General features: G+C 43.4%; 1 protein-coding gene across 1 annotated transcript in view; it reads left to right on the top strand.

The window, feature by feature from the left end:
• ATP8B3 (ATPase phospholipid transporting 8B3) overlaps nt 1-15,048 on the top strand; it is a 481,840-nt gene that overhangs the window by 394,655 nt on the left and 72,137 nt on the right. The window contains exon 23 of the mRNA XM_069217044.1: nt 2,795-3,018. Coding sequence (XP_069073145.1) covers nt 2,795-3,018 — 224 coding nt within the window. The remainder of the gene's footprint in view (nt 1-2,794; nt 3,019-15,048) is intronic.

Genomic DNA, 15,048 nt, shown 5'->3' with positions numbered 1-15,048 from the left:
TATAGCTCCTACTGGAAAACAAACATTCCTGCTGCCCCTCAAACGCAACCCACAATATTTCATGTGGTAAAACGTAGTGAAATTGCTTGGTGGGAAATCAGGTCAAACTGGACAATCATGTGAAATAACCATGATTCTCACTTTAATCACGTTTTCATTGGATATTTAAGGCCCTATATGTAATTGGAATAAAAGTATGCATCAATTTACTAATACCCATGATACTGGTAATAGTGTTGTGTGAAATTAACAGGGAGGAGGTGGCAGAAAGTAAGTCAGATGAGTGTGAGAAAGACAATAGACAAATATAATTAGTTCTGGGCCAAAATGTGTCACAAGAAACAAACTTCTATGAGTTTTTTTCGAACGAATCTGAAGTGTTCCCTGGGTTTGTTAAATTCTGATTGGCTTTTGGTCATATAGTTAGAATGGGTGGGCCACGCCGCGCCTTCCTGGCTTACTTTGAGATCAAGGAAGGTGTGCTTTTTTAATAAGAGAAGGGTGGACTGCTCGACTAGTGGGTAACCAGCAATGAAGAGAGCCACGTTGCAGCACACCGCTCATCGATTCAGGATTTTCTATCAGGGCACAATCCTGCAACTAACCGAAATGGGAGTAGGATGACTTTGGCATTAGATGTGGGCAGAAACATTTTTTTCTCAATTAAAAATGGTTCTGCTAACATCTACTACCAGACACCTCACTCCTGTTTTTCACTTGACTGCTTCATTATGATCAGTTCCACCCCATACTTCTCATTGCAGTACTTCTGAAATCCCTTTCAGTCTCAGTTTTGTCCTCCTCAAACACCATTGGTCTGCTCTCATCAAACAAACACTCTCTACTGCATTAGACACTGTGGACCATCCTGCTATGTCCACCACCTCGCATATTTTAGTATACAAGGCTTTGACTGAACTGGCATTACCCTAATCTAGCTAATCGCTCCACTTTTGTGTATTGGTGCCCATCCCATTCCCCAGCTGCCCCCTTTACCAATAGGGATCCCCAAGCATTCTTAATCAGTGCCATCTTGTCTCGAGGTTCTTCCCTATGCTGATGGCACACATCATCTTTTTCATTTCATCTCTAAAAACGTTCAGTCTCAAATGTGTCTAGCTTCTTGGTTGGATGGCTCATACAGAGTTTCTCCAAAAGAGAAGTGAATTACTTTTCTGCATTTCCTTCTCTTCCATTCCTACAACGTTTCATCCTCTTTCTTCCTGGCATTCTTTTTGTCACCTTATTTCATACACATGGAAGAATCCATAAAACCTTCACAACCATCCATTTCACTACAGCAAAATAACTCAAAGCCGTGGCTGTTAGCAAGCTGGAACGTAGAAACATCGCCCTGGTCGGCATTTTCAAATTGTCTCAGCCACTAAAACGTCATAATTAATTTTGACAGCTACTCCACATTCGTTGCATCAGCCCTTGCCCTACTACCGCTTACAGACTGTGTGGCTAGCAACGATCACCATGCCATTCACAATTTTCTCACTGACGTGTTCAAAAATGTTCACGGCAACTTCCTTCTAGCTTTTTAACTTACTTTCCAAATACATCCAAACCTGGACTCTGTGCTCTGCTTCTAACCACCTCCTACCTGCCTTGACACCACTTTCGTGCCACATGCCAGTTTTGTGCTTTCCACCCCACCATATTAAAAGTTCTAATATTCAATCTACATTTCTCGCCCACGCACCAAGTTTTCATGAAAATTGTTAAACGCCATTTCTTCCTGCTCACCACCACAAATCCTGATAATCCCTTACCTCTGCAGCCCATCCTATCCCATCCTCTCCATGCAGCAGTAAGCGTGTAAACACGTACAATACTCAGCTTGCATGTTTGTCCATGTCCAGTAGTATCTAGAGCCTGCATCAATCAATCAATCAGAGACTTATTAAGTGCAGCTAATCACCCATAGGGTCTCAAGGTGCTGTAATGAATGTGCTGTTCAGTCGAAGAGCCTGGTCTTGAGGTCCTTCTTGAACTGCTTCAGTGATGTGATCTCTCAGAGGTTGAGAGGCATGTGTTCCATGTCCGGGCTGCCAGGTAGGAGAAGGATCTTCCTCCTGCTGTGCTTTTCCAGATTGTGGGGATGGCTGCGAGGGCAAGCTTGGTGGAGAGGAGATGTCTGTTGGGTTCGTAGAAGGTGAGGCGGTGGGTGAGGTATTCGGGTCCTATGTTATGTAGTGCCTTGTAGATTTTGTATGTGATGGGCTTGTTGACTGGGAGCCTTTGTTGGTCTCTGAGTTGGGAGAAGATGCAGCTGTGTTGGAGGATGCCCAGGATGAGTCCGGCTACTGCGTTCTGGACTCTTTGTAGTCTTGATTGCAGTTTCTTGGTGAAGCTGGCACAGAGTGCATTGCCGTAGTCCAGTTTGCTGGTGACGAGTGTGTGGGTGATTGTCTTTCTCGTGTCAGTAGCTATCCACTTGAACATCTTCCACAGGAGGAAGAGGGTGCGGAAGCATGATGAAGAGACGGCATTGACTTGGTGGGTCATGGATAGAGAGGAGTCCAAGATGATGCCCAGGTTGCATGTGTGAATACTGCGTACTGCATGAGCGAGTGATAGCATGAAGACACTGATATATATGGGTTAAGCCAGAAATGTCATATTGTAAGTGTATCAGAAATGGAATTGGTTAACAATGACAACAGCAACAATATTATGTGGGAATTTGAACCAATACAGAAAGATTTCAGCCTCTCAATGGAAGATGAATAGCTGACCATGTGAGACACTGAGGATAGTGTTTGTTATTCTGCTATTCCATTTGCAGCTGCTGACATCGGAGTTGGCATCAGTGGTCAGGAAGGGACTCAGGCGGTCCAATCGAGTGACTATGCCCTGGCACAATTTAGCTACCTGCAGCGTCTCCTTCTGGTCCATGGTCGGTGGTCGTACCTCCGGATCTGCAAGTTCCTCCGTTACTTCTACTACAAGACATTTGCCAGTGTGCTGGGGCATATTTGGTTTGCCTGCTTCAATGGATTTACAGCTCTGGTGAGTAAAGCTACTATTCTTGGTAATTTCTTTGGAGAGGTGCAGAGCTGATATAGATTGCTCCTGATAGCATATGAGTTTATGTGTTGCTGAATGTGTGTGCATCTCTCTGTGTCTGCGTGTGAATTTGTGTTTGTATGTGTGTAGACCTAGAGGTTATCTACCAGCTACCATCTGATTCCTGCAGAATACCCAGTGGTAGAGTGATGTTTGTGAGTTTTTTGTGAAACACCAAAAGCCAAAATGCACTCCTAAAAATGTTTCTGCGTTGGACCTCAAAAATTAAAAATGGGCTTGCAAGTTTCAGGTGAACAAGAGTTTACTTAAAGAACATGGTTATGTTTTTATGTATCCTACTTTATCAGGAGAGAATTCCAAATCCGAACAGCCTCTACTGCCATCCTTCCGCCAACTAGGACTAAACAGCGTAACCAGGGTTGAGCAAAATGGAATATGCCATTAGTAAGATCACCAGATAAATCCATATCATCAGGGACACGTTTTCCAAGTCTCAGCTTTTTTTTTAACAACCTAAAAACATTGGGGAGTTTATGTCTTTGATCATTTCAAGAAACCAACTGGAAGAACACATATCAAAATAATGATTTATAAAAGCAAAGCCCAGGATCAGGATTAGAGTTTGGTGCCCCTGAAGACATGGACTCGTAAATTTCAGCATAGGTTAGAACCATCAAACAATTTGGTAATCCACCAAATCTTTTATAAAGGTGATAGGCAGCACAATGACCACTTTCTTTATGAACCTAGTCAAAGAGAACTGTCTCTAGACTTTGTTAAACCAGTGAATGGGAAATATAATACATGCTTTGGAGTGATAGGGGAGGTAGTCTTAACAAGGGCTTTCAGGTAATGTACTCCAAATGTCCTACAATGCCAGCTCAGTTCATTTCAATAAGTTTAATTATGTCCCTTTGCAAGTAAGGAACCAACAAAATCATAGGAAAAAAATTACTGAAAACAAAATGAATGGAGGTTGCATGACATAATATTGATCGCAAAAATTATGTGGTACAAAAATATTGGTATAAAAACATGAATCATCCTAATATCGACTTTCATAAAACCTCCATGGCAGTAATAAAAATATACTGTCATTTAAAACACTGGAAAACTACCAGTATCGAAAACTTCAGACTGCCAGACTCACAGTGGCAATCGGACCGCTGCATGTCAGGTGGTCCAACTGCCTACTTATGACCTTGGTGGTCGGACGGCCATCACTGCCAGGAATGTGGTTGCTGATGGGGTGACAGCGATCGGAGTCGTGCTCAGCCACGGCGGTACTGAGTTCAGCGATGCCATGCTGATCACGACTCCACTTTCTGCCAGCCTTTTCATGGTGCTGGGGGCTACAGGGCCCCTGCATGTCATGGACAGTGCAGGAGCCCCCCAGCCCAGCACCCTCGAAATGCACACAGTCTACTTTGGCAGACTGTGTATTCCGAGGGTGCTGGGAGCACCCTCTGTGCGAGGTCATCGGCCTTGGCTCCATGAGGAGGTTTCCACTGGTCAGCCCAGTGGAAACCTTGTAATGGGTTCAGAGAGGGCCCGCCAGCTCCGCAGCGGTCTCCTCTCCACAGGGCTGGTGGGCTCACGGTCAGCCCACCAGCTTCGTAATGCGGGTCATAGTAAGGAGAATGGCATAAGTGGTTTCCTCTGAAGGCACTGTTTGAAAAACCTTACTCTACATCAAAACTGATAAAAAGAGCATAAGTTATCAGAATGTATGATTAAAAAAGGTCTATTGCAACAATTACTCACTTAACTATTCAAACAACTTGGCAAATTCATAATACATTAGCTAAGAAAGGCATACTCTTGCCACACAACCAAGGACTACACTACCTGGAATCAATTGCTTAAACACAACCAATAACTTACCGCACCACAGAAACAAAAAAAAAACATACTAACAAGTAACAGCTAATCAATACAAAACTCCTACATAAGCAAATAACATATTAAAAATAATTTCAATTACAATTTATTTTATACCATTATAAAAATAGTCAAACTATAAAAAGGCAATATCAAATTAAAAATCAGAATAAAATAAATCATAGTTTGTATAACTTGTAAACATATTATAATCCTATTCAAACCACAATTAGATTTATTCAGACATAAAAGACTATAACATGATTGTTAATAATTATTTAAATTAAACCATAATGAAAGATAAAAAGTTATACCAGCATCAATGTAACGCTTCGATGTTACAGCCGGAACAAGCTTTACAAATACAAATACAACATACAGAAGTCAAACCAACAGCTAAAACCACTCTAAACTTTAGCAACATAAAGAAATTACCAACATACCAATTTTAATTTTAAAATATAACTATAGTCCACCCAGCATTTCACTTTTAATAAAATAATGTAAAAATCCATTTCAATTCCTTCAAAATCTGAACATTGTAGAAAGAAACAGTAAATGAAAACCCAAAAAAACAACTAAAGTTGTTTTTAACTTTGAATATAAAAGACTCCAAATCTAAAAAGAAAAAAAGTGCATCCAAAAATCTTCTTTTCAGTAGCCGATGTTACCTGTAAAAACATACATTTCCCTCCACAGACCAAACAATGCCAAAGTCAGGAATACAGAATACATGCAGTGGGACAACTAAAATAATCTAACTACAAAGCAATAACAAAAAAACTCACTACCCATTACAAAGATACTTACAGAGCTTACTATATCAATTTATTTAACCAACTAACAAAACCACTATAACTCAACCCACTAACCTTTGCTATAGACATCCACAACCTAGTACTACTACTTAACAAGCATTTGCAATGCAACGGGTCTCGCATTTCTCCAAGTTAAAGCTATTAGCAGTTGTAAACTCCCAACCGGACTTTTCTTGCCTCATTAAGTGGAAAAAAAGAGCGTGATCGTGCTGCTAAAGGTCACTCGTAGTGAAACCTATCGGCAAAAGTGCAATTAACTATGTAACAGGGTTGATGTCATGCAAAGCGCTCGACTTCTGTCCCAGCGAGATCGAGTTGCGAAAAAAGAGAAAAAGTAGTCCACAAACCGGACCGAAAACAGCGAGCCTCATATGTTTTCAGTACTTGGTCGCTGCGCTCGAGGAGGGCTAACCACCAGAAAAGGCATGACTTATGCATGCCTTCCACTAATGAAAGCAAGCAAATTTTAAAAGGCAAGCCCACAAACCAATGAAAGACACTGACGTGACATGGACGAGGCTCCAAGCCCTTTTCTAACTACTACAGCGTCTCGCTAGCTAGCGCAGGCTCGACCCTAAAAATGAATAACAAAATGCCCTTAACTTGAAGACTTTACAATATTCATCAAATTTGCTATCTCCTGTGACTGACACTGAATACCAAGAAGAAAAATAGTTACAAATACTGTTAGTAGTAAAGAAAATGATGGTGAAATTGAAAAAATACAAACTTTATATTGGAATTTATGAAAATATCATAGAAATAACTGATAAATTAAAAATGTTTACTGAAATGTAAATATTAACACTGGATTAATATATTATAAAGTATATTTGTATTATTTTATTGTTATAATATTTTGCTGACTGTACATAATTGATTTTTTCCTCGTTTTTATCTTAATAAAATTGAAAAGGAAAATTGCATCTGTTAGCATATAAATATGTAACTATTTTTAATAAAAATGACAAACTTAAACAAAATTAATCTAACGTATTAAGGGGGTGATTCTAACCCCGGCGGTCTTAGACCGCCGGGGCCAGGGTCGGCGGGAGCACCGCCGACAGACCGGCGGTGCCCCGCAGGGCATTCTGACCGCGGCGCTTTGGCCGCGGTCAGTGCAGGAAAACCGGCGGTCTCCCGCCGGTTTTCCGCTGCCCGTTGGAATCCTCCAAGGCGGCGCAGCTTGCTGCGCCGCCGAGGGGATTCCGACCCCCCCTACCGCCATCCAGTTCCCGGCGGTCCGCCCGCCTGGAACCGGATGGCGGTAGGGGGGGTCGCGGGGCCCCTGGGGGCCCCTGCAGTGCCCATGCCACTGGCATGGGCACTGCAGGGGCCCCCGTAAGAGGGCCCCTAAATGTATTTCACTGTCTGCTGCGCAGACAGTGAAATACGCGACGGGTGCAACTGCACCCGTCGCACAGCTTCCACTCCGCCGGCTCGATTGCGAGCCGGCTTCATCGTGGAAGCCTCTTTCCCGCTGGGCTGGCGGGCGGCCTGAAGGCCGCCGCCCGCCAAGGTCAGGATGAGGGCCTAAGTGTTGTTTAAGTTTTAATTGATAAATAAGCTTTAAAATTGTGTATATGTTTATTGCAATTTACAACTATTCATATATGTTTACATACATGTTAGTTAGAAATTTAAAAATCAATTATCCAGTTGTAATAATTTTGTTTCATGAACAATTATGATTATTTTAGTTAATCAAAATTTTAGGCAGTTTAAATAATACTCTAACTCCAATCCTACTAGCATTGTGGAAAGTTTAATTTGGGGGAGTTCCTATGTACTATTTTAATTCCCAGATCCCACCTACTGGGGAAAGCTTTTGTTTTAGGGAGCTCAGATTTACTGTTCTAATGCCAAACCCACACAAGTTTGGAAAAAGAGTTACATTTTGGTGAACTTCGATTTAATATTATAACTCCAACACCCTGTTACATGCTACTACCCTTGTAGAAAGTGTTTAATTTTAACGAGTTCAAAATTATTATTCTAAATCCAAACCAATCCTTGTTGGGGAAAGTGTCTAATGTAGGGGGACTAGGTTTAGGAAGCTGGCCTGCTGTGTGGTGAGCACCTATGGTGTTATCACCTTATACCAGGTCCAGGTATCCCTATTAGTGAGGTGTAGGTAGTGTCTAGGAAGCCTGGCTCTCTAGAGGTAGCTGTGGATAAGCATCCAAAACTTATCTAGGAGACACGGAAAGCTTATGCAATACCACTGTAGTCACACAGCACTTACACACATGAAGGAACCACACAGTGTTACAAAAATAAGGTACCTTATTATGGTAACACAAATACCAAACTACTATACAGGTAATATGCCAACTGGTGGTAAGTAAACACACTATTATATACTCACATTGGGAGTCAGTGATTAGCATAAAAGGCAATAGGAATACATGAAAACAATAAGTACTGAAGGCCCTAGGAGGGGACCAAACCATATACTAAGAAAGGAAGTGGAATCAGTAAAGGGGAGCTGGAGGAACTAGGAACCCCAAAAGTTAAGTACCAGAGTGCCCCCCAGTGACCAGGATTAAAAGGAGTAAGTACCTGGTTTTCCCAAATCCACCAAAAGGACTTCAGAAGAGGATTTTGCAGGACCCAGACAAGACTGCAATGAACCAAAGATGGATCCTGGTAGAGGAAGACCTGCAAAGGAAGAGGACCAAGTCCAGTTCACATTGGAGTGTCTCGTGGTGGCAGGAGCCACTATCCACCCGTCTGTGGATGCAGGACCAGGTCGACTATGAATGAAGACAGTCAGCAGTGCAGCACTGGAGCAGCTGAAGAGTTCCTGAAGTGATGCAGTCAACGTCCCACGCTGGAAGAAGGATTGCAGTCAGTCAGTGATGTGGAAAAACCACCAACAAGCCTTGGCAAAGGCAAATGTCACGGAAGAAGAAATGCCGAGCTGCCGGGGACCAGCAAGGTCCAGGAGGATTCAACCCACGAAGGGGAGTCCCGGGTGACCCTCAGCATTGAGGAGAGTCACAGGAAGAGGAGGCAGCCCCTACAGGCGACCCACAGGTAGCAAGCACAGGAGTAGTGGTGAGGCCCACGCAGCACACCTAAAAGAGAGTACCACATCACTAGAGAAGCACGCAGAGAGTTGTGAGTTTCAGGGAGGAGTGCTGGAGGCAGGGGTTACACAGGACCTGAAGATCTCGTGGAGGAGATGCCAACAAGCCTTGGTTACTCCCCTTTCCATTGTCCAATTTCACGCCAGAGCAGGGCAGGGAATAGGGTTTCTGGACTGGTGAAAACCAGTTTATGCAAGGAGGGTACCAAATGTGCCCTTCAAAGCATTCCAGTGGCTTCGGGAGGCTACCCCTCCCAAGCCATGTAACACCTATGTCCAAAGAGAGAGGGTGTTGCCTTCCTCCCCCAAAGAAAAACCTTTGTTCTGCCTTCCTGGGCTTCAGCTGGTCAAGCAGCAGGAGGGCGCTAACCTGTCTGTAGGATGGCAGCCTGGAAAACCCTTCAAACTGGTACGAGTAATGCGAGGGGTCCTCTAAGGAGTCCCCAGAGTGCATGGAATCATACACCCAGTACTGTCAAAAGTATTGGGGTATGATTCTGACATGTTTGATAACAAATCAAACATGTCCAGGTTTGGAGTTACAAATATGTAGCTGGACACATGTAGTGACCACAGAACAGAAACAAACTAGACACATTTTACAATATTTATTTTAATAATATAATAAACCAATGCTTTTTACAACATATAAAAACAATATTCTTATCTTCGAGATTATGTCCTATGATGTTCTGTATACTTCAGTATTTTACAAATGATGTAATAGCCCAGCAATATTCTTGAGTGATTGGGAAGGTGGAACACCAGAATGTATGCCACAAATAAAATGCAAAGACAGATATTAAAACAAAAAAGATAAATGAAGCAGCAACCTCATAGCATCTTCAGCTCTGCTGTTTATGGAGTGTAAATATCACATTTAAAACATGTTAAAGTGCTCTTAGTAGAAACCTCTCTTATAGGGGTAATAGGAACCTGCAACAGTTGAGTCCCCTTTCTTGAATGTCTGGACATGGGTCCATTCAAAGCTTTTATGGCTGATACCCAGCATCAGTTTAGCATCACTTTTCTGTGTTTTTTTCATTTTTAAACGTTTGCCCATTTTATTTTCATCTGCAGTCAAGATTTCTGCAGAGCACTGATGTTACAACAGTAGCTTGCCCGCACTATATGTAAGCCTTCACTAATGATATGCAAAGTTGTGAATGCTTATCGAAAAGGATTTCGCGCTGCCGCATTGCATCTTTTCTATGCTTCGGCAGCGCTAAACGAACTCCATATTTACAAAGCGACACTAGAGGCCTAGTGTCAATTTTTTCACCCAAAACATTCTGGCAACCTGAAGGACAACATGGATTTACACCTTCTACAGCTTGGGGCACCAAAAGACCACTGCACTCCCACCATCACCACCACTTCCACCAGCACTACCACAATCACCACCACACGCACCACAGAGGCAGTGCAGGAGAAAGGAGCGCATCTACCGCCAGCGGACATCCCTGATTGCCCTCAGGGAGTAGAAGGTCATCACCTTCTACTGGCTGCACAGGGAGTCTATCATACAACTGCTCCACCTCATATTGCGCCCTGACTACAGGCAGTGGTCGACAGGGTGGCCAATATACCACCACTGGCTAAGCTCCTTGCTGTGCTACACATGCTTGCGACAGGCTCCTTCTAGACCAGGGCAGCACAAGTGGGCAGAGTATTACAGCCATCTCTGTCAACATTCCTCCCCTCTATCCTGGATGCCATCATCCACCTCACACCCCGCCACATCCTCTTCCCTAATACCCAGCAACTGCAGCAGGAAATTAAACAAGGCTTCTATGCCATAGCTGGATTTCCGCATGTGCTGAGTGTCATGGACTACACACAAGTTCCTCCTCATGCAACTGAACACGTATACAGGAGCCAGAAACATACCCATTCAATGAATGTACGAGCCATTGTTGACCATCATGGATTGATCCTGAATGTGGTGGCCAAATGACTGGGCAATGTCCATGACGGCTACATCTTACAGCAGTCTATTAATAACCAGAGATTCCAGGATGGACAATATGGAAATGGCCTGCTTGTTGGCAAGCAAACAGCAAGTACCTAACAGACACAATAACAAATAGATTTGGGGGACACAATACACTGACAACTGTCTGCCTACAGAGATAGGGACTGCAGGATGAGGCCTGTTACACATACATGCACTATGCTTTAATACACATATCTGTTGCAAATCACTCTGACATTCAGGTGAAGATATCTCTAGCCAGTTTTGCACATGTTGCATGATATAAAGGCACACGGCCATGCATGGCAGCCAGGAAATCTGCTCAACAACTCTGTGTGCAAGGGAGGTGTACCATGTTCACTGGGGGGTGGTCACATGCAACACACATGGGCCATCAGACGTGTCATAGCTCACACATCAGGGACTAGGGATCTTATTTATCAGGCCATAGCCCCACACTGCACCATTGGAGCAACATATTTTGGATGCTCAGGTGGCACAGTGTGTCAGTCCATATTTACAAGGTCATGCAGAGCCACCTTGCATGGCTTTTCATAGCCTTGTAAATATGAACACCTTTCACGCATAAAACTGTGTGAAAGGGGCGTTCAATGGGTGTTGCTTGGGGTACACCCAGGCAACACCCATGAAAGCTGAAGGTATCTGATGCATTCCCCAGATTCAAAAGTCTGGGAATGCAGCCGAATCTCACTCCATCTCAGGGGTGGTGTAGGAGTGAGTCAATGGGGAGAAATACTTTAATTCTCCCCGTATTATCCTCTTCCTATGAGTGCTGCATTCTGCGGCACACACAGAAAGTGGGAAACACCTCTTATTATGGTTTTTGTGCACAAAGGTGTCCCTTCCTGCACAAAAACAATTATGCCCACAATCCAGGCACCCTTGAACCATGGTGCAAGGCTGCCTTCATTAGTGCTAGGCTGTAAATGTGTACGCCAGTGCAGGGGAAGAGGAGAGAAAGGCACCATATCTTGTTGATATGGCTCATATCTGCCCTTCCCAAGGGTGCATGGCAGCACAGCAAGCCACTTGCTGCACCACACTGTGCTATGGGCCTCATAAATGAGGCACTGGGTGCTATGTGACAAAAAACGGCCCATGGGCATGTGACATGCAACTTTGCAATTGAATAATGGTATGTAAAATAACTTCCATTTCACATGTGTGAAGTGTAATGCTACACACATACATCACTCACCATACTTCTGAGGCACAAGCCTTGGCTGGAAAGTGCTCCGGCATACGCACATTCCATTCTGAAAGCAAGGAAGAACACTTACAACCACTGATGCAAGAGTCAACGCTCATTTGCTAGGCAACTTGTGTTTAAGTCTAGTTGTACGAACACCGAATCACCATGATGCCCCAAGTATTGTGTGCCAGCTCCCCTTCTTAGAGATGTAGTACAGTGCAGGAAGTTGTGCAACAGGACTGCAGATGAGCACCAACAACTTTACAGGATACATGAATTGTGTACACAAATTGGGCACAATGCCATCACACATGTACACAATGTTTCCCTACTGTGACATTCAACCATGGATTCGGAAAGGGGAATCGTCACATTATGTCACTCCGGTCGGATGTGTCAGTGCATACTGTGTGGATGGCATCATGTCTACTGGCATGGAAAATATAGAACAATCAAAGGCATGGACAATTGTAATGTATGACAACACCAACATCTGGGGATGAGCATGGACCTAAACATGAGTCTGTGTCAGCCATGTCTAGCATTTCTCCAACAACCTGGGCTGGAGCTACAAAAAATATTCACATCCACTTTCAGTCTCACCACACATGTATACTGAATACACAACACAGAGTGTACTCGAGTGTTGGGAGTCAGCCACCATCAAAATCTGCTGCAGAAATATAACAGTCAGAAAGTTGAATTATATGATGTATCTGCCCATGCACTGCATTTCACATAACATACAGTGAGTGAACTGGCCTCTGGAAACAGCAGTACACTGGCATGATTGACACAGCATGTGGTCATAGTTGGGAGAAGTGCATGATAATAACAATACACATAACACACATGGGTAATACGTACGCAAAAACAGTGATCCAAAACAGTGGCAGTGTTTCTTTTCTTTTACATTTCAGCTGATCAAGGATATGGCATCCAACTGTAGGTCAAGACACCATTTGGAAACCCACAAACGGATGCAGAAAAGGCCTACAACTAGGTGCACAGTCGTATGAGAAACATTGTTGAGTGGGCAATTGGCCTTCTCAAGGGCTGGTTTTGCTGCCTGGATGTTTTGGGGGGAAGGCTCTTGTATTTCCCCTGCTAGCCCTCCTCAGGTCTGCAAGGTAATTTTGGTCTGCGCAATACTGCACATTACTTGTGTCAGGACAAATGTCCCCTGGGATGAAGACCTCGAGGCACCCAGGGAAGAGGAGGATGAGCCACCACATCATCGTGACATCCAGAAAACTGCTGCAGGTGCACGGAGACATGCACACATTGTGCATAACTTCTTTAGTTAAGCACATGTGACTGAAAGCATGACTGCCACACATGTTAATAAATGATTCAATCGAACATATGTCTTGGAGTGTTTGTCACAGTCCCACTTAAAAAAACAAACCCACATCCAGGAAATCATAAGTAGACCACAACAGTTGTCAATCAAGTGTGAACACTGTCATTATCCTCAAAGTACCCGACACAATGCACTGATCTCTGAAAAGTGTGGTGTGTAATATTTGCATTGCCTGTCAAACAAACATGATGAACAGAAAACACTCATATCGTACAATGAACTGTTGGTAGAAAAGGAAAACAATTATATATGAAGTACTATGTGATGCATTAGGGCTAAGCTGTATGCCAAGGTCTGTAAATAGTAGTCATACAACAGTGGATCAGTGTCAGATATGTGTCATCTCAATGGATGTAAGACCCATAACACTGGTGACAACTCACAACATCCACCTCTTTTGCACTCACATGCAAGACAAATAGTAAGTGTATCATAGAAGACAGTACACATGTATGTATAGCACAGTGTCCCAAAAAAAAAGTCAACACTTTGCACATATGCCAATCAGTGTCATAGCACGTCTCATACTGTTGACAATCTGTCTGAGTACATCACAACACCGAATGGCTTGTACATGTATGCGGGGCCATTAGCTGTAATGACCATTCCCCCAAACCACTGCTACTCACTGTGCAGCAGACAGAGGATTAAGGGCCTGATTACGACCTTGGCGGAGGGAATTACTCCATCCCAAATGTGACGGATATCCCATCCGCTGTGTTACAAGTTCTATAGGATATAATGGAACTTGTAATATGGCTGGCGGGATATCCATCACATTTGGGACAGAATAATCCCCTCCGCCAAGGTAGTAATCAGGCCCATAATCTGTAGCTGTGGGTGACTACTCACAAAAACACCCACATGGAAGTTCCAGCTGAAACACAATTATGTCCTAAACAGGGTATGATACATTGTGAAAGGGACTTCAAGAGTACACAAGTATTACTTCAGGAGTCAGGATACCCTAATAGCCACCAATAGCAACAAAACCAATAATAGTGTTCTACATATTGCAGAATACATGTGCAGGCATAATCTCCCATGGCCCAATGAAAATGAGGAGCATGAGGAACTGGACAATGAGGATGGGGAACATGGGGAGCAAGCACAAAATGTGCCAACAATAGCAACAACATTGCTGAGGTAACAAATACTAGTCATGTGTGTGGTACATGTGTGAATGACTCAAATAATGTCAGAAGAGTGTGATAACAAGAAAAAGTATACTGATGTAAAATAGCATATATAATCACAACCACTGTGTAGCCAAATTACCTGCCTAGTCACGGTGTAAAAAAGTCATCCTGTATGCATAGTCAACCAAAGTTGACTGACTGAATATGGTGGTAATTGATCCTGGCTGTATTATGGATCTGCTAACCAGGCCTAGGGCCACTACTCAGAACAAAAGGTATATGCTGAAGTGGTACAAGTACAATTGTGAAGGACAGATTCTTATAAGTTCCTAGTAGATAACAGGGCAAGCGGGAATCAAACTCCATATAAGTCCCCAGTGGATAATAGGGCAAGGGGGGATCAAACTACCTATGAGTCCCTAGTTGATGATCAGGCAAGGGGGAATCAAAGTACCTATATGTCCCTCATAGATAATAGGCAGGGAGGTTAAGACTGTAAGCTGTATGTAAAATGCGGTGCCAGGTGCAGAGG

The sequence above is a fragment of the Pleurodeles waltl genome, chromosome 12, assembly GCF_031143425.1.
Source record: "Pleurodeles waltl isolate 20211129_DDA chromosome 12, aPleWal1.hap1.20221129, whole genome shotgun sequence".
Lineage (NCBI taxonomy): Eukaryota > Metazoa > Chordata > Amphibia > Caudata > Salamandridae > Pleurodeles > Pleurodeles waltl.
This window is presented reverse-complemented; position numbering and strand designations above follow the sequence as displayed.